Source organism: Hyperoodon ampullatus, assembly GCF_949752795.1.
Source record: "Hyperoodon ampullatus genome assembly, chromosome: 3".
In the NCBI taxonomy this organism is placed as follows: Eukaryota; Metazoa; Chordata; class Mammalia; order Artiodactyla; family Ziphiidae; genus Hyperoodon; species Hyperoodon ampullatus.
Genome location: NC_136916.1, coordinates 84617634 through 84644799, shown reverse-complemented (window position 1 = coordinate 84644799; position 27166 = coordinate 84617634). Strand labels below are relative to the sequence as shown.

General features: G+C 41.1%; 1 protein-coding gene and 1 pseudogene across 2 annotated transcripts in view; one reads left to right on the top strand and one right to left on the bottom strand.

The window, feature by feature from the left end:
- Positions 1-3952: 3952 nt before the first annotated feature.
- Positions 3953-27166, bottom strand: part of LOC307049551 (cytosolic carboxypeptidase 4-like) — a gene marked incomplete at both ends in the record, with an annotated part of 54009 nt that continues 30795 nt past the window's right edge. The window contains 3 exons of the mRNA XM_079699110.1: positions 3953-4114; positions 16186-16330; positions 25919-26006. Of these exons, the coding sequence (XP_079555236.1) occupies positions 3953-4114; positions 16186-16330; positions 25919-26006 (395 nt within the window). The remainder of the gene's footprint in view (positions 4115-16185; positions 16331-25918; positions 26007-27166) is intronic.
- Positions 18596-19612, top strand: LOC307051006 (calpain small subunit 1-like; annotated as a pseudogene). The gene is made up of 2 exons: positions 18596-19114; positions 19334-19612. The product of its transcript is annotated as a calpain small subunit 1-like (transcript).

Genomic DNA, 27166 nt, shown 5'->3' with positions numbered 1-27166 from the left:
AACATGACAACCCAAAACCTATGGGATGCAGCAAAAGCACTTCTAAGGGGGAAGTTTATAGCAATACAATTCTACCTCAGGAAACAAGAAACATCTGAAATAAACAATCTAACCTTACACCTAAAGCAATTAGAGAAAGAACAAAACAACCCCAAAGTTAGCAGAAGGGAAGAAATCATAAAGATCAGATCAGAAATAAATGAGAAAGAAATGAAGGAAACAACAGCAAAGTTCCATAAATCCAAAAGCTGGTTCTTTGAGAATATAAACAAAATTGATAAACCATTAGCCAGACTCATCAAGAAAAAAAGGGAGAAGACTCAAATCAACAGAATTAGAAATGAAAAGGGAGAAGTAACAACTGACACTGCAGAAATACAAAGGATCATGAGAGATTACTACAAGCAACTATATGCCAATAAAATGGACAACCTGGAAGAAATGGACAAATTCTTAGAAAAGCACAACCTTCGGACTGAACCAGGAAGAAACAGAAAATATAAATAGATCAATCACAAGCAGTGAAATGGAAACTGGGATTTAAAATTTTCCAACAAAGAAAAGAACAGGTCCAGAGGCTTCACAGGCAAATTCTATCAAACACTGAGAGAAGAGTTAACACCTATCCTTCTCAAACTCTTCCAAAATATAGCAGAGGGAGGAACACCCCCAACTCATCTATGAGGCCACCATCACCCTGACACCAAAACGGGACAAAGATGTCACAAAAAAGAAAACTACAGGCCAATATCATTAATGAATATAGATGTAAATATCCTCAACAAAACACAAGCAGATAGAATCCAACAGCACACTGAAAGGATCATACACCATGATCAAGTGGGGTTTATCCCCAAAATGCAAGGATTCTTCAATATGCAAATCAATCAATGTGATACACCATATTAATACACTACAGGATAACAACCATGTAATCATCTCAATAGATGCAGAAAAAGCTTTTGACAAAAATCAACACCTATTTATGATAAAAACTCTCCAGAAAGTAGGCATAGAGGGAACCTACCTCAACATAATACAGGCCATATATGACAAACCCACAGCCAAAATTGTTCTCAATTGTGAAAAACTGAAACCATAATGCTATAAAATCAGGAACAAGGTTGCCCATTCTCACCTCTATTATTCAACTAGTTTTGGAAGTTATAGCCACAGCAAGCAGAGAAGAAAAAGAAAAGAAAGGAATCCAAATCGTGAAAGAAGTTAAATTGTCACTGTTTGCAGATGACATGGTACTATACATAGAGAATCCTAAAGATGTTACCAGAAAACTACTAGAGCTAATCAATGAATTTGGTAAAGTAGCAGGATACAAAATAAATGCACAGAAATCTCTCGCATCCCTATACACTAATGATGAAAAATCTAAAAGAGAAATTAAGGAAACACCCCCATTTACCATTGCAACAAAAAGAATAAAATACCTAGGAATAAACCTACCTAAGGAGACAAAAGACCTGCATGCAGAAAACTACAAGACACTGATGAAAGAAATTAAAGATGATACAAACAGATGGAGAGATATACCATGTTCTTGGATTGGAAGAATCAACATTGTGAAAATGACTCTACTACACAAAGCAATCTACAGATTCAATGCAATCCCTATCAAATTAGCAATGGCATTTTTCACAGAACTAGAACAAAAAAATTCACAACTTGTATGGAAACACAAAAGATTCCGAATAGCCAAAGCAATCTTGAGAAAGAAAAACAGAGCTGGTGCAATCAGGTTCCCTGACTTCAGACGATACTACAAAGCTACAGGTATCAAGACAGTATGGTACTGGCACAAAAACAGAAATATAGATCAATGGAACAGGATAGAAAGCCCAGAGACAAACCTACACACATATGGTCACCTTATCTTTGATAAAGGAGGCAAGAATATACAATGGACAAAAGACAGCCTCTTCAATAACTGGTGTTGGGAAAACGGTACAGCTACAGGTAAAAGAATGAAATTAGAACGCTCCCTGACACGGATACAAAAATAAAGTCAAAATGGATTAAAGACCTAAATGGCCAGACACTATCAAACTCTTAGAGGATTACATAGGTAGAACACTGTGTGAAATAAATCACAGCAAGATCCTTTTTGACCCACCTCCTAGAGAAATGGAAATCAAGACAAAAATAAACAAATGGGACCTAATGAAACTTAAAAGTTTTTGCACAGCAAAGGAAACCATAAACAAGATGAAAAGACAACCTTCAGAATGGGAGATAATATTTGCAAATGAAGCAACTGACAAAGGATTAATCTCCAAAATATAGAAGCAGCTCATGCAGCTCAATATCAAAAAGCAAACAAGCCAATCCAAAAGTGGGCAGAAGACCTAAATAGGCATTTCTCCAAAGAAGATATACAGATTGCCAACAAACACATGAAAGGATGCTCAACATCACTAATCATTAGAGAAATGCAAATCAAAACTACAATGAGGTATCACCTCACACCGGTCAGAATGGTCATCATCAAAAAATCTACAAACAATAAATGCTGGAGAGGGTGTGGAGAAAAGGGAACCCTCTTGCACTGTTGGTAGGAATGTAAATTGATATAGCCACTATGGAGAACAGTATGGAGGTTCCTTAAAAAACTAAAAATAGAACTACCATATGATCCAGCAGTCCCACTACTGGGCATATACTCTGAGAATACCATAATTCAAAAAGAGACATGTTCCACAATGTTCACTGCAGCACTATTTACAATATCCAGGATATGGAAGCAACCTAAGTGTCCATCAACATATGAATGGATAAAGAAGATGTGGTACATATATACAATGGAATATTAGTCATCCATAAAAAGAAACAAAATTGAACTATCTGTAGTGAGGTGGATGGACTGAGAGTCTGTCATACAGAGTGAAGTAAGCCAGAAAGAGAAAAACAAGTACCATATGCTAACACATATATCTGCAATAAAAAAAACAAAAAAAACCCACCTGGTTCTGATGAACCTAGGGGCAGGACAGGAATAAAGACACAGACGTAGAGAATGGACTTGAGGACACGGGGAGGGGGAAGGGTAAGCTGGGACGAAGTGAGAGAGTAGCACTGTCATATATACACTATGAAATGTAAAACAGACAGCTAGTGGGAAGCAGCTGCATAGCACAGGGAGAGCAGCTCGGTGCTTTATGACCACCTAGAGGGGTGGGATAGGGAGTGTGGGAGGGAGACGCAAGAGGGAGGGGATATGGGGATATATGTATACATATAGCTGATTCACTTTGTTCTACAGCAGAAACTAACACAACATTGTAAAGCAATTTTACTCCAATAAAGATGTTTTAAAAAAAGAAAAAGCTGGTTGGTTACAAGCAAATCACATTTGTGCTCAGGACTCTAATATTAAATGGGCATTTGTGTGTCTGTGAGAGTGTGTCTGTGTGTGTGTGTATGCCTGTGTGTTTTGGTTTGGTTTTACAGTTCTTGGCTAGAGCCTCCTCCACACTGTCAGCTCTTCTGATCCAAACTGTAATCCAGGTCATCAAGGGAATTCTTCAGCCAGTCCTCCAACCCTCAACTTCCTTCCTTTCCTAACCTTGACTGACCGTGAGCGTAGTATAACGGGAGTGAGCATGGTGAGAAAAGTCCCTGGATTAGAAGTTGCAAAATGTGATTCATTTCCCAGTCCTGGTTCTGTTTTAGCAGAAGTGACTGTCACTTGTAAACTGCTCTCAATTCCAACAAGTCATTTCATCTTTCTGACAATTTGCAATTTATTGTTTTCTCCCTTTGATAACAGAGCAACATGAATATTTACCCTTTTGTCATATCAAGAAGAGTTGGGTTTCTATAAAGGTAGACCAGTCCCCAACGCTTTATGGAGCTTCTGATCTCCAAGGGACAGAGTGCTTCCAAGACTCTGAGGACCCCCACCCTCACCACCAAATCTTCAAAGAAGAGGGTCTGCCGTTTACTCACGGAGCTGCTCCAGGTGGTCAGTGCTGTTAGATTCGGGCATGGCAGTGACGGTCACCAATGGACATGAATTCCCTCCTAGTGTCTGGCAGAGAACCTCCTGACGGAAGTAGACCTGCTTGGGGTTCACGCTTTTTTCCAGAACGTCAAGGTGAGTCTGGAGCAGAGATGAAACAGAAGTGCATATTAAGATTTTTGATAATAACAATAGGTGAAAACAGCAACAAAGCTTATATTCATTTAACTCCTTATAGTTTAGAAGTTTGTTTGTTTGTTTTTGCCGTACGTGGGCCTCTTACTGTTGTGGCCTCTCCCATTGCAGAGCACAGGCTCCGGACGCGCAGGCTCAGCGGCCATGACTCACGGGCCCAGCCGCTCCGCGGCATGTGGGATCTTCTCGGACCGGGGTATGAACCTGTGTCCCCTGCATCGGCAGGCGGACTCTCAACCACTGTGCCACCAGGGAAGCCCCTAGAAGTATTTTTGTTAACCTAATCTGCCTGACCGTGGGCATTAAGTGATTTAAAAGGGTGCTCTTCCTACTCCCCGGAAGAAGTTCAGTGAGGCTGAACAGGAAGCAGCATGCCTGCCTATGTCTGCACAGTAGACTATCTGTTTTCAAGTTGCACTGAAAGCAAAAGAACAGGGGCAGACAACATTCTTCCCATGACAGTTGCATGTAAAGAATGCTGTTACCATGAAGACAGAGTACATGCAGGACACTCGGGAACATGAGACAGAGCTTCAGCAGTGCACATTACTTTAGAATCAAGCAATATAAGGAGAGCTGGGAGCATATTGAAGGAAAATAGAAAGCAACTGATCCAGGGAGAATGCTAAGCAAAGAGAACCACTAACTGGTAGCAACTGATTTTCCCTACCCTACCTTCCCATTTAAACACTCATTTAAAATGCAGAAAGATACCAAAATGGGGTAACCACTGAAAATAGGGTTCTTGGTCAACAATCTTAAAGACCTCTGAAGATACTTTCCATAACCCAAACAGTGGAATTAGTCATAAAGGTGTTAAGAGATTGCCTCCCAACCACACTGCATACCCTAACAACAGGGACTCCGTGACTTCAGTAACCAGTGAAAGGGAAGCGGTCCTTCTCTAACACAAGAACGCCAGTGCACACAATCGTCCTTCCAGCTAAAGATCAAATAGGTATTAACATATTCAAATAGGTATTAAGAGGGCCGAGGAAAAACTGCCCACCTTGTTATTTGACAAATAACATGTCTGCTAGACAAATGAAACAAACATGACTCCTATGAAAATATTTATAAAAGATTCATAATATATTTTATGAAAAATGGAGTAATGCCTTCAAAAGGTAGAGGAAGTGTTTACATGTGAAAAAGATATACTACAGAGGTGCTAGGCAGAATAAATGGCTCCCCCAAAGATGTCCATGCCCTAATCTTCAGACCCTGTCAATATGTTACCTTACATGGCAAAAGGGACTTCACAGATATGTTTAAGACTGAGGTCTATCTGACGTGGGGGGATTATCCTGCATTAACCAGCTGGGGCCAATCTAATCAAAAGTACTTAAAAGCGGAGAACATTCCCCAGCCACAAAGGACCAGAACTACATGCAAAGGACTCAGCCTGCCATGCTGGGGGGTAAAGGGGTAAAAAGTTGAGGAATGCGGTGTCCTCTAAAAGCTGGAAACGGCAAGGAAATAGATTCTCCTCCACCATCCTCCAGAAGGAACACAGCCCCAATACCTTGATTTTTGCCCAGTGATTTTTATCCATGTTGAACTTCTCACCAAAAGAGCTGTAAGTTATTTTTTTTAATTGTTTAAGCTACCAAATTTGTGATAATTTCTTACCGCAGCAATAGAAAACCAATACACTGGGAAATAAGAGAAAGAATTTCCTAAGTTAAGTAAAAATCTTAGCATCTGGGTAGGAATAGACTAAAATCTACTTGTATGCTATTGAAATATCTGACTTACAAGGAAAACGAAAAAGTTCCAAGGAAAGAAAAGATTACCAGATGATTCTGTGGCCTTTCCTACAGCTTCAGGGATACCTGAAAATTTGACCCTGAATCATATCCTCCTTACAACTGAGACCCCAAATCATCTGCCTCCACACAGCCTGTTTCCTAGATTAATATGAATTTATTATTCCCTGTCTGCATCAACATAAGTTTAATGTCCTAGGAAACTCTTGCCCAGGAAAACAGAAATTACAAATAAATCTATTTTTCATAAATTTATTATTTTTCAGGAACATCTCATCAACTCTTCAATAGAAAGTATCAATGAATTGATCCAAGACCCTCTGAACCCCTCTCAAGATTCTTGCCTTACAGTGTCCACCAATCTTTAACCATTTTATCATGATCTTTACCCAATGCTAATCAAGCCCCTACATTAAAATACCTGACCTTAACAAAACTTTAAAGTCTTAATAAATACTCCAGCTTTGCCCTTCCCTCTTTGAGACACTATCAAGACTCTATCACATTCTCCCTTATCAAATAGATTACTTTCCTATCACTTCTGTAACAAATTACCACAAATCTGGTGGATGAAGACAACACGAGTTTATCGTATTACAGTTCCAGAGGTCAAAAGTCCAAAATGGGTTTTACTGTGCAAAAATCCAAGGTCTTGGCAGGACTGCGCTCCTTCTGGAGGCTCTATAAGGTAATTCATTTTCTTGCCTTTTCCAGCTTCTGGAGGTCAGCTGCTTTCCTTATCCCATGGTGTCTGCCTCCACATTCAAAGCCAGCAATCACATCATTCCTACCCTGGCTTCCGTGCTCAAATCTCCTTCTCTGACCCTGACTCTTTTGTCTCACTTGTTCATGGCTAAGGACCCTTGTGATTACATTGGACCCAGTCGAATAGTTCAACATAATCTCCCCATCTCAAGAGGCTTAACTTAATCACATCTGCAAAGTCCTTTGTGCCACATAAAGTAACATCCTCACAGGTTCCAGGGATCAGAATATGAACATCTTGGGGTGGGCGGTGGGCACTATTCTATCTAAAACACCAAGGTACACAATACACTTAGGTCTATGTTAGAAACAGGTTGTTCTGGTGGTATTTCTTGGAGCCAGCATTTGACACAATACTAAGAAAAGGAATTAGAAGGATCATGGCTACCCCAGGTTCAAGATGAGATTCAGCAAAGGCCCATTTATCGGACCAAACCTTTGTACTTCAGTCTTCTGGTTGTTTGTCAAGTGCTAATGAATGCCACACATTGCTGTGATGCACCAGCACTGGAGATCAAGTGGTAGTCTCACACCCCTGAGGAGACAAGGAGGCTAACTAATGGTATACACACAAACACAAAGGCCCTGCTTAGAGTTTGAAAGTACACAGGATTATAATCAAGTAAACCTATAACCAGCCAAGGTTTTGCTCATGAATTTCTGCTCATACATGCTCAGTTAGGCAAGAGCTCAGAAAACATATCATCTTATCTTTATTGACAATAATAACTTGAAGACAAATTTCAGCTGCCCCAAATCAAACTAAAGAATGGTATCAAGGGACAGTTCAGTTAAACAAGTTTTGTCTAAATGACTATTGGAAAACACAGTTACTACATAATACAAATATAAAACATAATTTTTGAGGGAGAAAACACATATTATCAAATGTTAATCTCATCATCTGGTTCTAAAATGAAAGTGAAAAGAAATGTGTAAGTAAGGAATAAAGTAAAACAAAATACTAACTTTTCAACTTACATGAACATAATATTATTTAATTCTTGAAAATGGAAAGGCAGAATAGCAAGATGACTAAGTGGGCAGGCTCTGGAATCAGACTGCCTGGGTTCAAAGTTTGGCTGTGGATTCTAGAAGAGTCGTGGAAATTCTGTACTTAACCACTCTGTAACTCAGTTTTTTCTTTTTTTTTTTTGCGGTACGCGGGCGTCTCACTGTTGTAGCCTCTCCCGTTGCGGAGCACAGGCTCCGGATGCGCAGGCTCAGCGGCCATGGCTCACGGGCCCAGCCGCTCCGCGGCATATGGGATCCTCCCGGACCGGGGCACGAACCCGTATCCCCTGCATCGGCAGGCGGACTCTCAACCACTGCGCCACCAGGGAGGCCCTGTAACTCAGTTTTCTCATCTTTAAAATGTATATAAAATGGCATTACCTATGTCATTCAATGATTCCTATAATTTAGCAGTTTATTGTGTATGAGAAGTGCTGTCATACAGGAAACACTCAATATTAGCTGTTACTTTTGATGAGGAAATGTAGGTTCAAATTTTTTTTAAGAACTAAAAGGGAAACACTAGTAGAATTATAAACACTGTAGAAAAAAAAATCAAAGAAAATATGGTCACTCCATGTTGCATAAAAGAGAAAGAAAGAAAGAGAGAGAAAGGGAAGGAAGGAAAGAAAGAAGGAAAGAAGGAAGGAAGGAAAGAAGGGAGGGATGGGGGAAGGGGGAGAGAAAAAAAGAAAGAAAAGCAGTGAAGCATGAAAAATAGCACAAAACCAAAATGACAGAAGTAACACCAAAAATTGTCTTGAGTATAAATAGGTTAAACAGCCTTATTAAATGACAAAAACTTTCAGATCAGTTTTTTAAAAATCCCACTGCCTATTGTATATAAAAGGAACTTTCAAAGAGAATTAAAGAAAGACCCATGATGTGTATGAAAAACACTCCTGAATTATCTTCTTGTTCTGGTTGCCTCCACTAAAATATTTTAAAAGAGAAATATTGAAACTAAATGGTTAAGCAAACATAAATTAAAGCAGGCCTGGCAATAGTGATCTATGACAAAGTCATAGTCAAGACCAAGTGCATTAAATGGGATTTAAAAATCTTATTTTGATAAAGGGCACAATTCACAATGAACATAAAAAGCTCATAAATCTTAAGAATCAAATAACACAGAATTGAAATGTACAGCACAAAAATGGCAGAAAGGGAAATAATTGTACTAAGAGTGGGAGGCTTTAAAACAGTACCTCAGTCTTGAATAAACCAATTGCAAAAAAAATCATATAGAGTATTTGAACACTATTGGTTTTTATGATATGTCAAGCTGTCTTTACAAAGAGCATCCTTTATTTTTTCTCAAACATTCAGGGAACTATAACAAATATTAATCATATGCAGGACTATAAAAAATATTCACTAAAATTTTTTGAAAAAGCAGATATTATACAAGCCACATTTTCTGACAATAATTGAATGAAATTAGACTTAAAATGGTTTTAAAAACAGGAAAAATAAAACCATTAAGGAATAGAAAAACATCCTCCTAAAAGAAGCTCATGAAAGAAATTCATATATTAAAAAGAAAATAAATATTAAATCAGTGTAATGAAAGCGCTAATAGAAGAAGTGTCCATCTGGCATCCCAGGAGAGAAGGCACAGGACAAGAATGAAAATGATCCCTTCAGAAAGTCGGCCCGTCTCAGCCACGCTGGTAAAAGGAAATTCCAGCACCCTCATAAAGAGTCAACATCACCCTGGATTTAAATGATACTCTGTGGTCGTAAACAAATTATTTTAATCACTTTCATACATTTCTGGGTGAAAGTTGCTCCCAATATTAATTATTGAAATCTGAACTGAGTAGACGCTGCCTCACAATTACTATCAAGATTCCAGGCCCCCAAACTAGGAAATCAATACCCTTTCCTGAAGCATTTCCCAAAATGGAATCTTCAGGATGTTATTAAGTGCTGAGGTATAGAGGGGTGGAGATTCATAGCCAAGGCACCTGGAATATGGTGAATTAAAGAAAATGAAAACATTTTCATGGCTGCAGAATTGTTCAGATTCTTTAACATGCCAATACACATTTTGAACTCTTAGAAGAAAAACTAGCAAACAGTGTTTCAAGAATTTATGTGACTCTTCAACCCTCTTTCTCTAAAGATCTCAGGATCGTGGAGTATTGCAGAATACGCTTTGGGAAACACTGTCTGCTGAATTGAGGGGTTTTGCTTTGTTTTGTTCTTGCCATCAAAGCTATTTGTTTCACATTTTATTATGGCTACAAGATGTGGGGAAGATGGGGGAGAGATAGAGACGCTTCTCCAGAAAAGTACTGGCCATCATTCTGTGATGTCACAGAAGTTACGAACAGGCCGTAGCTCTTCTTGCCAAATCTTGAAAAAAAATAAAATCTAGATTCTATACATCAGATAAGGGGAGGAGGCTTGGAAGCAGTTTTGTCTGTAGAAGTTATCCAACACAATTAGATACAAAAGAAAAAAGTAAAAAAAAAAGAAAGAAAAACCATCTTTTGCCCACGTACATTGTCCTTTAAAACAGGGGTCCCCAACCCCAGGGCCATGGACCGCTACCGGTCTGTGGCCTGGTAGGAACCGGGCCACACAGCAGGAGGTGAGCGGCAGGGCGAGCCAGAGAAGCTTCATCTGTATTAAAACAGCTCCCCATCGTGTGCATTACAGCCTGAGCTCCGCCTCCCGTCAGCATTGTGGTGAGCTGTATAATTATTTCATTATATATTACAATGTAATAATAACAGAAATAAAGTGCACAATAAATGTAATGCGCTTGAATCATCCCGAAACCACCCCCACGCCCCCAGCCCATTGAAAAATTGTTTTCCACGAAACTGGTCCCTGGAGCCAAAAAGGTTGGGGACCACTGCTTTAAAACACTGTCACGTTAACGGGCAATGCTGGAGGAAGCAAAGTTTGAAAGTTTTCTTCTCCTATGAGCTCTTTATTAATTTCTTATTATGACACTTTTCATGATTACTATAAATATTACAATTCAACAAATGCCTAATATCTTTCAGCTTAAGCCCATTTTCTGTAATTGCTCATGCAGCCATCTCCCTGTGCCCCTCAATGAAATCTGTCCTTTTGACCATTCCACCTGCCACCGGATACATGACACCTCTGTGCTTAGTGCATTAGTCTAGCTCCAGTCACACAGACAACTTCCAGAAGTAAACCAATTATAAACTTCTGTTGGTTTGCCTTTTGCGAAAATGGCTTTGTATTGTTCTCCTGAAGATGATTTTTAGGTGAACGCCCCCATCTCAGGTCCAGCAAGGCCGTGTCTAATTGGATATTGTTGGGATCACTGATGAGAGAAGCAGGGCTTCTGAATGTGTGTGCCAACAACCAACCGTAATAACAGCCTTGCGAAGCCACAGGGGTGGGTTTCTTTATAAAAATGGGAATGAGCTCAAGGCAATTATGGAAACCCCCAGAGAGGCTGTCTTAAAAGAAAATCCTACCTACCCATGAAAGACATCCGGCTGATAACTCAGCCCCCAGCCTCACGGGTGCCTCTCGGCAGGAGTCTTCTGCCCCCTCTGCTTTATCAGCTACTCCCTTAAAACTTCCACAAAAGGCTTCACTTGACCTCAGCAGGTTACCCTGCTGGTGGCTACTGATAAAGTAAGAAGCACTATACACTCAAAAATCGTTTTGTTTCTCATTGTTATCCCCTAAACTGCTACACTCCCTGTCCCCACTAATTCCGAAGAAAGCTCACCCCTAAGGAGATGGCCTATTTTATTTGCGTACTGCCTAGTTCTCCGTTGTCACTTAAACACACTCATCAGAGAATCGAAGGCTTCTCATCACAAGAGAACAAAAGACACCTTTAAGTTAAATAAAAAACAAGAGAACATCCTGTAAGCAGGCTCTAATGAGCTTTCTCAAACTGCCCCAGTCTGCCAATACCATTCTCCCTAAGTTACATAGATTGACTTTGAGACTGAGAGAAGTGATTAGTCTCTAGATGTGTTTTCACAGATTTGCTGATTAGTGACTTTAATACCCTTTTTCCACTAAAAATAAACCAAGTTATATTGCTGATGATTTGGAAAAGAAAAAATAATTATAATCAACCACCCTAAGAAAACCATCAGTAGATTTTGTATTTATTTTTTGGGGTCCTTTATTGGGATTTTTTTTTACATAATTTTAATATTATGTATTATGAATGGGTATCTTCCAATCTGTCCAACAGAGAAACTAATCAGGCATCATCATAAAAGAGAGAATAATAGGGACTTCGCTGCTTGTGCAGTGGTGAATAATCCACCTGCCAGTGCAGGGGACATGGGTTTGATCCCTGGTCCAGGAAGATCCCACATGTCGCAGAGCAACTAAGCCTGTGCACTACAACTACTGAGCCTGCTCTCTAGAGCCCGCGAGCCACAACTACTGAAGCCCGCACACCTAGAGCCCGTGCTCTGCAACAAGAGGAGCTACCGCAGTGAGAAGTCCATGCACCACAATGAAGAGTAACCCCCACTCGCCGCAACTAGAGAAAGCCCGTGTGCAGCAACAAAGACCCAATGCAGCCAAAAGAATAAATTAATTAATTAAAATAAATTCATTAAAAAAAGAATAAATATTCTAAGGGTCACCACCTAATATTGTTTACTAGTTGTAGGCACTTGGCTAACACTTGCTATGTATCAAGTCATGTAATCTTGATAACCCGTAGAATAACCACTTCAATGGTTCCAATTTTACAGATGTGAAAACTGAGGCTGAAAGAAGTTAAATAGCTTGTCCATGACTACACTGCAAGACAATACAGAGCTTAGACCCAAATCCAGGCCTGTCTGACTCCAAAACTTGTTCTTACATTGTGCTCAAAACCCTGGAATTCAGGGGTTCCTGTGGTCAGTGACTTCACCATCCATCCACACACACCTCAGCTCCTCCAGAATGGCTCTTTGTGTTCAACTCCTCAACATCAGGACCCTTTACTGGTGCCTGTCCTTTCCTTTTACCCACACAAAGATAGGTGTCTGTCTATTGATTAAGTGACAACACTGATTTATGACTTGCTCATTGCATCTTTGATCTACCACATGTAAGTTGATATTTCCTACTGGACACATTTTAAACGTGAGCCCTTTAGAAGAGATTGTGAATATGGCATTCTAATTCTCAATTCTTTCTTTTTCTCTCCCTCTCTCCCCCTCCCCTCCCTTACTCTCCCCACAGTACACTCCATTTTATCTCTCAAGATCATGCTGGTAGCATCTACCACAGTGGGTATATGCATCTGGTGAAAACCCTACTCTACCCTCCAAAAGCCTTAAGCTCTCCCAACACATGGATCCTACTTCTGATCACTTTTCTTATCTCTTGCCAACTCATGTAGTTATAAGTTCTCAGTGAGGTCCCATTTTCTTACTCTCTAAAATGTCCATCAGAAACTCTCATGGGGTGCCATTTTCAACCAATACTCTTGGCTACCTAGGGGCAATCCAGAACATAATCCAAATACTTTAACAAGTATTGCTAACAACACTTTAACAATCACTGCAATTATTGATACCTTGAGATGGATGATTAAATAGAACTCCTTTTGCTTGCTTCATAATTACAATAATATTGTATTTCTTTCTTTCAGCTTTATTTTAATACTATAATTTGGACAATTATCCAACAGAGCTCCTGGCAAGCATCTGGAAGATAGCAATTTGAAAGATCCAAATACTAATTCCCTTATTACAAGAGAATAATAAAACTTTTAAGGTTGCAAAATTATATTCATGTTGAAAAACCTCCAAAATACATGTCCTCTGCTATAAAAATTTACACAATTGTGAATTCCACACAGAAATATATTTTCCACCCCTCAGCATAACCCCCAAGTAACATCCAGTTAATTCTGCCCTTGGGGTATCATTCACATTTATCTCTGATCTGTTGGAAGAAAACTCTTTCTCCTTAGGACATGTCCAAAAATAAAAATGACCACTGTGCATTACAGAATGTACTTATTTTGTTCATGATGGGAGGAGGAGTTTTTTAAGAGAAGTGACAGAGTCAATTATTGTCTTAAACCTGGAGAACACAAAGCCCATGCATTACTGGAAATGTAAAACCTAAAATTGAGTATATACATTTTTTACTTCAAGGAACAAATCGTCTTTCTTATTCTGTTCTACTCATTTAGAAGAAATGAAAAGCTACCCTTTTCCTGTCTCTCTTTCTCATTAACTCTCCTCTTCCTAGTGGGAAGACGTTCAGTCAGTAGGCAAAGTAACAAGCCAATAAGCATCAATGAACAAGACCTCTCTCTTCCTCTCACTGAGATCAAGTGATGGTGAGGTCTTCTTTTCTTGAATTTTTGTCCCCCCTCAATATGAAATTATCCCCAACTTGACCTCAGTGGCTCCTAAACTATTTGTTGATTGTAAACTTTAGACCTTGTGCTTTAGTCTGACAAGAGTACTGAGTGGTCCCAAAGACAAAAGCTATGACATACAGTAGTTACGGCAATGGCAGCCCACTTTTATAGGTGCATATAATCATCAGGTTGTGTGATTATATAACCTCGAATGGTTGAGTTCAAGTCATCAACCCAAGATTTTTGTCTGTAACTCTGGGTGCTATGGATGTGGTTCAGGTGAGAAGAGTGTTGTTCCCCAAACACGATCCCGTTTTTATTCCAAGATGCTTTGATGGGTCCTTGCTAAGTGCCTACAAGCTGATTCAAAGTCTGAAATTCAAAGTAAGAAGCCAGATGCAGTCAAGGCCGGCTGAAGGAGTTTCAGACTTTCTATTCAGACAGGAATAGATGTCAAAGGCCAGTACTCTGTTCCCTGCTTGGCCACTAGCTAAATGTGAGATGTCTAGGCTTCAGTTTTTCCATCTATAAATGATAAAGGTGAATTAGACAATTCCTCAAGCCCCTTTGTATTCTAAACTTTTATACTAATTGCCACTGAGAATCTCCAGGAGGTCAAAGATATTCTAACAAGGGTAAAGAATAGTGTCTTGGAACCATGGATCATTCCCCCGACGGAAAAGGCAAACACGCATTCAAAAAGGAATCCTCTTCCCCAATAGACTTTTCACGTGCAGGGTTTCACAGGCGAGACAATAAGAACAGCTGTTGAAGGGGATCATGAATCTTGCCTGTTGTAAGTCCCTAAAGGCAATGAGCATGTTTTACAACAACATGCCTTGTTACAGCAAAGGTTGTGATGCACATTTCTTGGATTAAGTTCTTGAGATCTCTAAGTGCTGTACGCAAATAATACTAGTCGTATATCTTTTCCAGTCTGGGAAATAGTAAAAAAAAAAAAAAAAAAAAAAAGGAAAAAAAAAAAGAATCTCTCTTTAGGCAAACCAACCTATGGAGAGAAGGGCAGATGTCCTTTTATGAAGCAGTTAGCCAAGTGGTTGAAGGTACGCCTTCTCAATGCAGAAGAAATTGTATTTATACTTGAACATTCCTTCTGAGGGGAAAGATGTTCTTGGTTATCGTCTTTTCCAACTCCCATCACAGACTTGCAATGAAAATGCTCATCCTTCAGGCTAAGTGATACATCTGTTTGCTTATACACATATTATTATGAATATGCTAAGAACATTTTGCATTAATGAAGAGGGTGAAAGTATTTTATAAGAGATACTTTAGCTCATTAATCCTCAGGATATCCATGAAATAGCTAGGGGAAAGGGATGGTTTGCCAACTTTCTCAAATGACAGGAAACTGCATGGTTTAAGCAGTTTGCTCAGGTTGGTCAAATGAGCCCTGTGCAGGGTCTGATAGGACATCGGAATGCTGACTTCGAGTTTGGACAGGTTGACACTACCCTCCTCTCATAAAAAGACTGTGACCCTCATTTGCAGTGATTCAATACTTTATTGTTCCACCCTTCTTGTCTGCCCTGGATCCTGCTAACAGCCTCCAGCCCGTGGCCGTGGGAACCACTGGAAATGGGGAAGCAGCTGTCAGGTGAACTCAGGGAGTTTTTCCAATCTTCACCTCCGCAGCTGTCAGGTGAACTCAGGGAGTTTTTCCAAGCTTCACCTCCTCAGCCTCTGCTTCACTCCTCTCAATGTGTCTATGTCCTTTAAATTTGCATCTCAGCTGACCTGCATGGTTTTACCCCATTTCAACGGAATAATCTCATTCCAATCTCATTTATCCTTGCTTAATTTGAGGGCTTTTTAAAGATAGAGCCCCTAAGAAATGTCCCCCTGCCCTCCACCTCCCACACTCAACCTACAGATGAAGAGCACTATATGCCACTGGGGCCTCCAGAATGTCACTGGTCATGACCTCAGCCTCAAACTCTGTCCAAGGAAGGAAAAGGGACAAATAGAAAGCCACCAAGTTAGTGACAACAAACCCTGGATCCCTTGGAAGGCTGAAGTCCCCACCAGGATGACAGGGTCTCCTGAATGTTTCCAGGAAAACCTCCAAGAGCCCCTTCAGTTGGGCCGCCATAAGGCTGTAGAGAGGAAGTTACCATGAGGGCGCTGTAGGTGTAGGGATAGTGGTAGGCCAGGTAGCAGACATCCTCGGCATGCGGGAAGGTGACGGCAAAGGTGAGGGTGTAATAGCACTTCCCAGACTCTGCCCCTGTGATGGCTGCGCTCTGGCCATAATGATTTCTACAAGAGAAAGGAGAAGAGCCAAGAATGAGGGAAAGGTGGGGAAAACAGTCATTTAGGGTTCGAGATGCCATAAACCTTTGGTGTTATATACTAGCAAAACGTCCTTCACTTGAAACACCTGGTGAGCAAAATTTAGAAAACGGAGAAATAGAGAAGTGAGCTTACTGCCAGGTCATGAGCCCAAATCACCAACATCTAGGCTAATCCATCTGTCTCCTAATTGTGGCATCTAGGCCATAGGCCTTTCCTTGCTGTGTCTGAAAATGAAGGCTAGAGAGTCACTGAACTAGAAAACAGAGGAAAATGTGAATAATTCTGTTCTTCCTGGGATTTTATTAGAGACATATATTTTATTACCCAAATCTGGGTTCCTCAACCCCTGCCTCTCTCCAGATAACACAGAGTCCAGCTCCTCCTTTCCTTTCTGCCTGCCAGATGGTTTCTTAGCAATCACTACCCTATACAGAGTTCCAACTCAACACAATGTATGTCAGCTTGTTATCACTGTAACAACCCATTGTGTGGATGAAAGAACAAAAGCTTAGAAAAATCCATTTGTCAAAGGTCAAAAGGCTAATAAGTGGCCAATACAGGACTCAAACCCAGATCTGCCTGCAAGGCCTTTGTTCTTTCCACTACACAAGACTTTCTTCCCAAAGGAATACATCTGTCACCCCAAATGTGCTTCAGCTTCTTACAGCCTGACAATCCACATTTTCCTTTGTCAAAGATGAAGCACCAATGTTGATACTTCAGAGAACACTATCAAAGTAATTTGCACCCAGAAGTACATTCCAAGCAATATTTTCCCCATACGCTGCCAGTTACGCTCCCTCCTTGCCTCTTAATACTGAGACAGCTGTGCAGGCTTTCCTGAGAAATGTTATCCTCAAGGCTGCATTATAATGCAAAATACACCAGGACACCAAAAGATGTAATTCCACCTTTGAACATTTACAACGTTGGCTTTCTTGTCCATTGTGCTTTGGGGTTTCATTGGGGGAAAGGGTGGGGAGAGGGAAGAAAAAGCAGATAATTATTCTGTGCGTTCTTGCAAATATAAAAAATATGGATTATTCTTTTCTGCCTTTTTGGCTACCTTCATGACACCTGCCACCAAAGCAAAAAGATCAAGTGAGCAAGAAAGGACAAAATAGAAAATCTACTGCCTGGTTTTGTGGGTTTTTTCAATATTCATAAAACTAAGAATGGGAGTAAGAGAAATTGGTAGTTCCATGCACTATGACCTATCAGGCTATACATTTCTCTTGCATCAGCTTCTGCCAATATGGCACCCTGGATCCTTGGTCATCCTAGGGAAAGAAGGAAATCCCCAACGATGAACCAGCTTTTCAGCATCCTATTAATAGGACCCATATCCTTTGTGACTACAGGACTAGAAACTTCAAAAAGGCAACTTTTTTTTTGGTTTTTCCTTGACCGCACTGCTCTGCATGCAGCGTATTGGTTCCCTGACCAGGGACTGAACCTGCACCCGCTTCAGTGGAAGCAGAGTCTTAACCACTGGATCACCAGGGAAGTCCCCAAAAAGGCATCTTTACCCATGGTGCCATCTGGATCTTGCTACCTAATTCAGTCTATTTTCTCCAGATTTCCCCAAAGTTCTATAGTTTCTCCGGAGCTAAGGCTCTGATTATTAGCAAGTATGGAAAGCAGCAGATGGTAACTCAGAAAGCATGCAAACCACATATGCTCTACCTTTATTCATTCTGATTTCAAGGCTCCACTGCAAGCACACATTCGGTTTACACCTAGCTGAACCTAGTCAATTACACCTCTCTTCTAAGTGAAACGAGCCAGTCAACATTTTGGTCAAATAGTCAACATTTTGACAACCAATCAGAATGTGGAATTGAGCTTCACGTGCATGAGTGTGAAAACACACACACCATACATATATATTCATGAAGGTAAAAGCAGGTGGAAACATACATCTAGTGCCTTGCCATCCCCAAGTTTTTCACCTACATGCAGTGGAGACAGAGCCTGCATCTTTCCTCAGGATTCATAAGATACCCCCGAGGCCAGTGGGGGTGGTCTCATCTGACATGAGCCTTGCTTAGTTCTAGGCTTCCCACTGTACTAAGTACACTGAAGTCACATCACAGGCACATTCATCCTAAGCAAATTCTATGCTACCCCACCAGCCACCACAGAGAACAAGAGAGAGAGTAAAAGTAAGAATATGGAGACTAGCTGACCGGCCGACGCGCGAGCGAGGCAGAATCTTGAGGCACAGCCATGTTCCTGGTTAACTCGGTCTGGAAGGGTGGAAGAGGCGGCGGGGGAGGCGGGGGCCGCGGCGGGGGCCTTAGGGAATGTGCTCGGAGGCCTGGTCAGTGGGCCCGAGGCGGCGGCGGCGGAGGCGGCGGCGGCGGCAGAAGAGAAGGAAGGGGCGGCTGCGGGGAACTGCGTGGAACTGCGTGCGCATACTGGGCGGGGTCATTAGCGCCGTTAGCGAGGCGGCGGCTGCGCAGTACAACCCAGAGCCCCCGCCCCCTCGCACCCATTACTCCAACATCGAGGCCAATGAGAGTGAGAAGGCACGGCAGTTCCGGAGGTCTTTGCCCAGCTGGCTGGAGAGGACATGGAGGTCAGTGCCACAGAACTCATGAACATTCTCAACAAAGTCGTGACCCGACATCCTCATCTGAACACTGATGGTATTGGCATTGACACATGTCACAGCATGGTGGTGACACGACCGGCAAGCTGGGCTTCGAGGAATTCACGTACTTGTGGAACATCAAAAAGTGGCAGGCCGGGCTTCCCCGAGGGTGCAGTGGTTGAGAGTCCGCCTGCCGATGCAGGGGACACGGGTTCATGCCCCGGTCCGGGAGGATCCCACATGCGGCAGAGCGGCTGGGCCTGTGAGCCGTGGCCGCTGAGCCCGCGCGTCCGGAGCCTGTGCTCTGCAGCGGGAGAGGCCACAGCAGCGAGAGGCCCGCGTACCGCAAAAAAAAAAAAAAAAAGTGGCAGGCCATATACAAACAATTTGACATTGACCGTTCAGGGACCATTGGCAGCAGTGAACTCCCAGGGGCCTTTGAGGCAGCAGGATTCCGCCTGAATGAGCATCTCTACATGATCATCCGACACTACTCAGATGAGGGAGGGAACATGGATTTTGACAACTTCATCAGCTGCCTGGTCAGACCGGATGCCATGTTCCGTGCCTTCAAATCTCTTGACAAAGATGGCACTGGACAAATCCAGGTGAACACCCAGGAGTGGCTACAGCTGACCATGTATTCCTGAATGGGAGTCCCAGACCTGCCCCCTCATCGCCTCGCTGTAGGAGTCACCTTGGACTCTTCGGTCTCCCCCAGGGTTGATCCTGTTTGCAGTCACATCTTCATGGCTCCTGCGGACCCACAGGCCTTTCTGTTCTCCTAGCCCTTGGCACCCAGATTCTCAGTCAACAGCCAGGGCCCAACATGCTTCAACACACCCTGCCCCAGCACACCCATCTCACATCTACTCCATAACCCCTCTCTTGCATCTGTGCCAAGCCCAACGTTGGTGTTGCTTGCATACCCCAAGGGCCCTTCTCTCAGTTCTGGGAGCATCACTCCAGTCCCTACACACCCTGGCACACCCATTCAGTTACCACCCAGGCAGCTAAACTCCAGGCCATAACAGGCCACATGCCCCAGTGCCTCTGTCTGTATTCTGCTCCCAGCCTGCCAGGCCCAGGAGGAAATAAATGCACCCTAGTTGCTGCTCTCTCTGAAAAAAGAAAAAAAAAAGTATATGAAATTCCCATCCCTAGGCTCTTTCCACCATTCAAACCAAAACTGGACTCCAGGCAGGGAACAGCTACAGTGAAATAGAGAGAGAAATAAAATAGAATTTTTAGCTTTTGAGCTTCTGTGGACCAAGGTTCTAGTGATTTAAGGAAAGTTGGTAGTTTGGGCTATAAAATCTACCTCCTCACCCTCCCAAAACACACAAACACACACACACACACACACACACGCCTGTTGTACACACACCCTTGCTTAGCTTCATGGGCAAGATTGTCGTGGGCAAGACTAAAAGCTCCCCACTAATAATCCAGCCCTCTTCAGGATGGTTGCTGATGGCTGGAATTTAAGAAAAATGAAAATCACCTGATTTAGGATGAGTTTCAGCTAAAGGAGATTCACTTGCTACCCTAATCCAGGGTCTACGCTGTAGGTGAAACTAAAGCAAACGTCAGGCTTCCCCACTGGAGTCTCCTGGTGGCTACATTGTAGTGGGAGAGTCCTGGAGATGACTCCACCTCTAGCAAAGTTTTCCTCTTCAGAAACCTTTAAACTTTCCCAAGATCACCTTCTTCAAAGTGAAGTGTTCCATAAATCTCCAAAGTGAAACACTTGGCTTGCTACAATTAGATCTGTCCATGATAAAGTGAGATCCTATCAAGTTCTTTTTGTTTTCCCAATTATGATATGAACATACTGAGGGATGTTTGCAAGGCAGTAACATTCATCCTTTATATTTCAAATGGTTCCCATGTTCTTCCTTTGTATGGAAATGCTTTCCTTCTTCCTCATTTAGCCAACTCTTCTTCCTCCTTCAAGACTCAACACAAGTGTTTCCTCTTTCAGGAAGTCTTCCCCAATATCCACCCTTTTACATAATTCTTATCACATTGTGCCTCTCCCTCACTGCCCATGCTTTATGGCAGGGATTATGCTTATTTGTCTGTATATCTTCACGCTTGGCACAGTACCTGGACTTAGCAGCTGTTCAACTAAGGCCTGTAGAATAAATGGACCTAAGACTCTAGAAGTAATCATTAGAATACTTGGCATATCTTATCTCTAATCCTAATTATATCCTTTCAAGGTATTATTATGCACACTCTACAGACTGGGAAACTTGAGATGTTAAGTGTCTTGAGGAACTCCACACAACAAGCACAATAAACAGGATTCAACCCTAGGTGTGGGCTTACCCCAAAAACAAGATTATTTTTCATTTTATCACCTGTCTCATAAGAATGGAGAAAAGGACAAGAGGTCTTTTGGTTTACTTCAGCAAGCAAGAATTGGAAGTTTCGGTTTTCGTAAATCAGAGATACCTATAAACCTGAAGTCTAAAATAACAGAAGGAATGTAAAATAATCCAGATGATAGCTAGTGAGAAAATTATTCATACCACTATGATTCTTTATGTCACTGGTATTTGATGCCACTAAGAAGCTTCTACTAATTACTAATAACTGCTAACACTCACTGAACATCCACTATGCACCAGACACTGTTGTAAGATTTCCATGTGCTTTATCTCATTTCACTTCATCCTCAGCACAGATTTATCAAGTAGATACCATTATTATCCCCTTTACTGATGAGGAATCTGAAGTTGAGAGAGGCTGGAATGATTTGCCCCAAGGTCACATCATTAATGAGTGGTAGAAGTTTCACTCCAGAAACTTTCTCTCCTTGATCTGCTCTTCTAGGCGGAGAAGAAGCCTGGTGAAAATCAAGTGTGCTCTCAAATATGCCAGATCCTAGATGCATGTTGGGTCAAAGATGATATGGGTAGATGAGCCATTCCACAGCTAAAAGGCTCCCCTTTGCTTTTCCATTCTCGGAACAATTTATCCTCGGAAGGGTCTGCACTTTTAAAATCATAAAGCTTTCAATGAAGCAAGGAGCAAAGTACACAAATGCATGGTTATGAACTCAGTCTCCTTCCATTTGTACGTTAAAATATGCTGGGAAGTCATTTTTTAAAATTTTATCTTTTAATTTTATCTTTTTTTTTCTGTGTGTGCATGAAAGAAGCAAATGCCAAGATAGAGAGTGAATTAGATAAACTTATAATGACGATGGCTCTGTTTAACATGGGAGCATCATTTCACTTAACAGGATCTAATAAGGCAGGGCAGTCAAGTCACCAGGCTACCCTGTGTCTACAGAGTTTCTAATATTCTGTATAGCACCAAATCTCTCTCCTGAGATCCCTGGGAAGGATGCATGATGGCAGAGCTCTTGTATGACATTCATCTTCATGAGTGAGCTGTTCCATCTCCTCTCACGAGCAGAGATAAATGTCAGAAGAGATCAGCTGTTGTGTATTACATGGCCACTCTGAGCATGCAGCTTCCCTCCCTCTGCCCTTCAGCACCAAAATTACTTTAGACCAGAGCTGGGAGAAAATTCAAAAAGGTGTGAGGCTGTGTACATTAGAGGGAGAAGCAGACCGCAGGGAAGTAAATAAAGCAGGAACTAAAACAGTCCTTGCTTACTTTTACAAGAGGCATGGAAAAATAAGCCTGCCCATTTCTGTTCTTCCCTCTGGAGGATCCCTTTTGATTTTCTAGCTCAGGGATCTGCCAGGTGGGCGGGCGAGGGGGTGGGATGCGGGGGAGCAGGTACCCCAGGGGCGGGGCAAGAAGATCAGATCTACTGAACACAGGGAGAAGATATTAGAATTTCTCTTTAAATTTATTATGATCTAATAAGGAAGAAAGAAAGTTGTCTAAGGTTTAATATGGGGATGGACAACGCTGCCCCTATGCTGTCCAAGTCAAGCTACTATGATGAATAATTATAAAACAAGCTAGATTACACTATAGCAGTCTTCTCTGTTGTTTTCCAGGGCTGGAATATGAAAAATACATTACATTTTATATCTATGGTTTTCATAGGTCAGGTAGTTTAGTATCGACTGCTGTACAGTAGGCTTCCTGAGGGAGGGATGAGAGTAGCTCACCATCTCTCTCATTCTTTAGATTTCAGCTTCTGGCAAGGTATTTAAACTTGCAGAAGACTTCTCTAGTGGATTTACAGATTATATTATCTAAATTAAACTAAACCCTGCAATATAGATAATTAGTATTTTCTAAATTCTGCTTGGAATTCAGAGATTGATAATAATATTACATTTTAAACACAAATGACCGAGAAAATGAAAGAACTGACATGGCCTACTTCCTACCTTAATATTAGCTCTTTCTCAAGAATTCTTATTTGTGTAAAAATTATCTAATTAGATTGGAGAAGTTAACCACCATTTTTCAAAATTAGCCAAAAGGCAATTTACAACTATATTTTTCATGGTAAACCTTAAGGGTATAGGATGCCCTGAGTTACCAATAGTAAAAAAATATATAACAATTTGACATTTAAAATTTAAAGATTTAAATTGAAAATTATTTTTCTCATCTTTTCCCCATGTCTTAAAATTCTAAACTTTCTGCATGTTTTCTAGTATGCATAATATATTAGTATAGTAAGGCATGTATAATTGATTTTTTTTAATTATGAACAATTCTATATTAAAAGTACATGGATTAGTATATCTTATCAAAATAGTTTGGAGATCACTTTCTGAGTGATGAGGCTCCGACCCACAAAGCAGTTGGCCCACCTCCTTAACTGATCACTGTTGCTATCACTTTTTGAAGGAAATGGATATCCCATTCTTTCTGAGTACTCTTTTCTTTCACCCTCCCATAGATATACTCAGGTACCATGGCTCATGGTTCTCTCCACAATAAGCACCCTGGCACCCCCTTTAGAACATGGTACTAAATATAAGAATGTAATAGAAATAAGACTTCTGAGTTCCTGATGACATATTGGAGACAAAGAAATAGGAGGTAAAGTTCTCCCAAATTAATACATTAGAGAGCATAAAGTCAGGGATGAAGCCAAAAAATCTTCAAAAGCAGATCAACTCAAAGACTGTGATGGGTAAAGGAGAGAAATAAATACATTGTATAATCTAAGGCATCTACACTAGGGAAAGGCACTCTGATTTGCAGTTGAATAGAGATACACATAACATATCTATCCTGTTGTTAGATCCCATTATTGGAAATATGTTAACACAATGTGGTGAATTGGTGTAAAACAAACTATGTTATAATGTAGCAATCTTACCCATTCATCTCTGTTGTATTCATGGCTAGAAGATGAAAAATGAATTACATTACACATTCATGGTTTTCATGTTACCCCTCTGTTACTCTTTAATCACATAACAATTGTCTTGTTCATGAATCTAAAAGCTATTAACATTAACATTGTCATTCTTTAGGCCAAGGCTCCGCTTTGGGATGTTTGATTTCTTCCTTTTCCTCTTGGCAGATCCTAAATCCCCTTAAGCCCACGCCTTATCCCCCACCTCCAAGGAAGCAGCCTCCAGGGACAGCTGCCCACCCCCCAAAGGATGCTGAATGTTATGTTTGTCCAATCTCTTACTAACCTCCAGATCCAAGCCCACTGCAAGCTGGGTCTTTCATGTTTATTTAGAATTACTATTTCTCGAGGACACTAAAAATTATTCTTGACACACCAAAGTCCAAATTTATGCTTCCATTATTTTCCCCTACAGCTGTGGCCCCTGTCACCTTGAGATGATTTTAGTCTCAATCTCTTTGGACCATAAGAGGATCCTGAGAGTCTGCAGATAGGTGGGTCAGAAAGTCATTGCTATGGAAAACCAACAACATTGTATGGCTTTGCTATTGTTCTGAAGAATATAATGAAAATACTACCCAGGTCCATATTCTAATACATCCAAGACTAAAGACTGCTGACTCTTTCATTACAAACTGTTAGCCCATCTCTGTGCTTTATAGACTATCCTTACTTCTATGGTGATGATTGCCCTTGTGTCTGATAGAGCAACAAGATTCTTGACCTTCTTATCTGTCAACGCTCCTGTCCTTATAGTCTCAAAAGCCAAGAGGCATAAGCATTTTTACTCTTTCTTTTTGATATTTGCAACTATCCTGAACTCAAGAATGCCTGATAATATTTTTAGGGGCTTCCTGTCATCTCAGAAAGAGATATAAATTACTTTATCCAAGAAAATAAGCACTAGCATATCAGTTTTTAATAAGAAACCAGCAACAAGCTAATAATTAGCTACATAGTTTCTACCTGTCCACACTCCCTATCCTTTTTTTGTCTTATGAATTTGTATTTTATTTTCTAGCGAAGGAAAGTGCACAAATAGGCAATTCATGGGTCTGGAATGCATGCATGTATTTTATCAAAATATATGGATAATTCAAATTTCATCACACCTTTACAGGATACATTGATGAAAGTGGCTACTGATCAAGAGTTGAAGATGAATTCTGAAAATACCTTTCTCTTCTATTTTTTCCAAAATGTATCTTTCTGTGGAGCAACAGTTACTTAAGTATATTTCTCGCATATTCATGTTTATCTGCTTTGGAAAACTGAAGCATGGGATGGGTAAGAATTAAGTTAGAATATCTCGCACTTGTTGTTCACTGGGACCAATGGAAACAGGAAAAGAACTGAAGCTTGATGCACTAATCATAGGTTGAGTCTATATAATAATATCCAACAGTAAGGTCTAAAGGTTTTAAGGTGTTTAAATAAGAATAGATGACTTTTCAGAAAACCAAAAGATATTTCTTGAGGTCTACTGTGGGTGCCATTTCACACGCTTAGGCTTCTGTTTGCCACTGGAAGAGTGACAAGTACAGCAGACAAGCACAGATTGCTCAGGTTTGTAAGATTAACATGGAGAAGCAGGAAACTGAGAGAGGACAGAAGAGCAAAGGAAGCTAACAACACTCTAACTTACTTGTAATAACAGATTTCACAGCCTGTCCGTACCCAGGCAGGTCTACCAAGAAGAGCCTCCTTGACAGAATACAGAGTTGGCTGCATCCCTACACAAAATAAAGGCAGGATTAATCCATTAGGTGGGGGGTGGGGGGAATAGAAAAGGAGAGCTGTGGTAGGTTGAACAATGGCCCTGAAAGATACCCAGGTCTTAATCCATGGAAGCTGTATATTAACCTTATATGACAAAAGGGACTTTGTAGATATGGTTAAATTAAGTATCTTGAGATGGGGAGATTATCCTGGTGGGCCCTAAATTCAATCACACATGTCTTTCCAAGAGGGAGGTAGAGGGAGGTTTGACTACAGAGGAAAAGCAATGTGGCCGAAGCAGAGAGATTTGAAGATGTTATGCAGCTGACTTTGAAGATGGAGGAAAGGGCCATGAGCCAAGGAATGTGAGGAACATACCTCTAAAAGCTGGAAAAGGAAAGGAAACAAATAATCCCCTAGAATGTCCAGAGGAAGCATGGCCTTTCCAACACCTTGACTTAAGACCAGTGAAACTGATTTGGGACTTGTGGACTCCAGAACTGTAAGAGAATATATTTGTCTTCTTTGAAGCCACAAAATGTGTGACAATTTGTTACAGCCACTGCATCAAGTGAATACAAGAGCCAAGGCTCACCTTTTCTCTTTCTATACCAGCAAGAGTCTATTTAATCAGTACAAAATAGAGGTAATGTCCTATGCTCGGACCTGGAGCTACGGGAAATATTTTTTCCTTACTCAGAGCCACTAATACATTAGTATGTGAGCCAGCAATAACACGCAGAATTTCCCATTTCTAGAAACATTCAAAATAAATATGGGCTACTAGTCAGTCATTGTCCCTTGAACGCCCCCTCTAAAAGTGCCACAGGTATTCAGGAGAATTTAAACTTTCTCCAGAGTTTTCTGAGAGTGTAACTCGGTGTTGTCCAATGGAATTGTGCCGTTTGCCTGTCTGTGACAAATATCAACAGATCAGTACATTTGCTTCTATGGGTTTTAGGAGGTGGAGAGAAGGAATAAATGAGAGGGCTCACTGGCCTCAAAAAGTTCAAGGTGGGGCAAGGGAGGCAGGAAGCGGCAGAAAGTTATGTGAGGTATTAACATTTCATAGCACAGGGAGAGTTTCAAGCTTCCCCTCCCATAGTAGCAATTTACCATAGGTTGGCGGCCGTCTTGCCATACCTGGCAACCAAAACATGTCAGCCCAACTTCA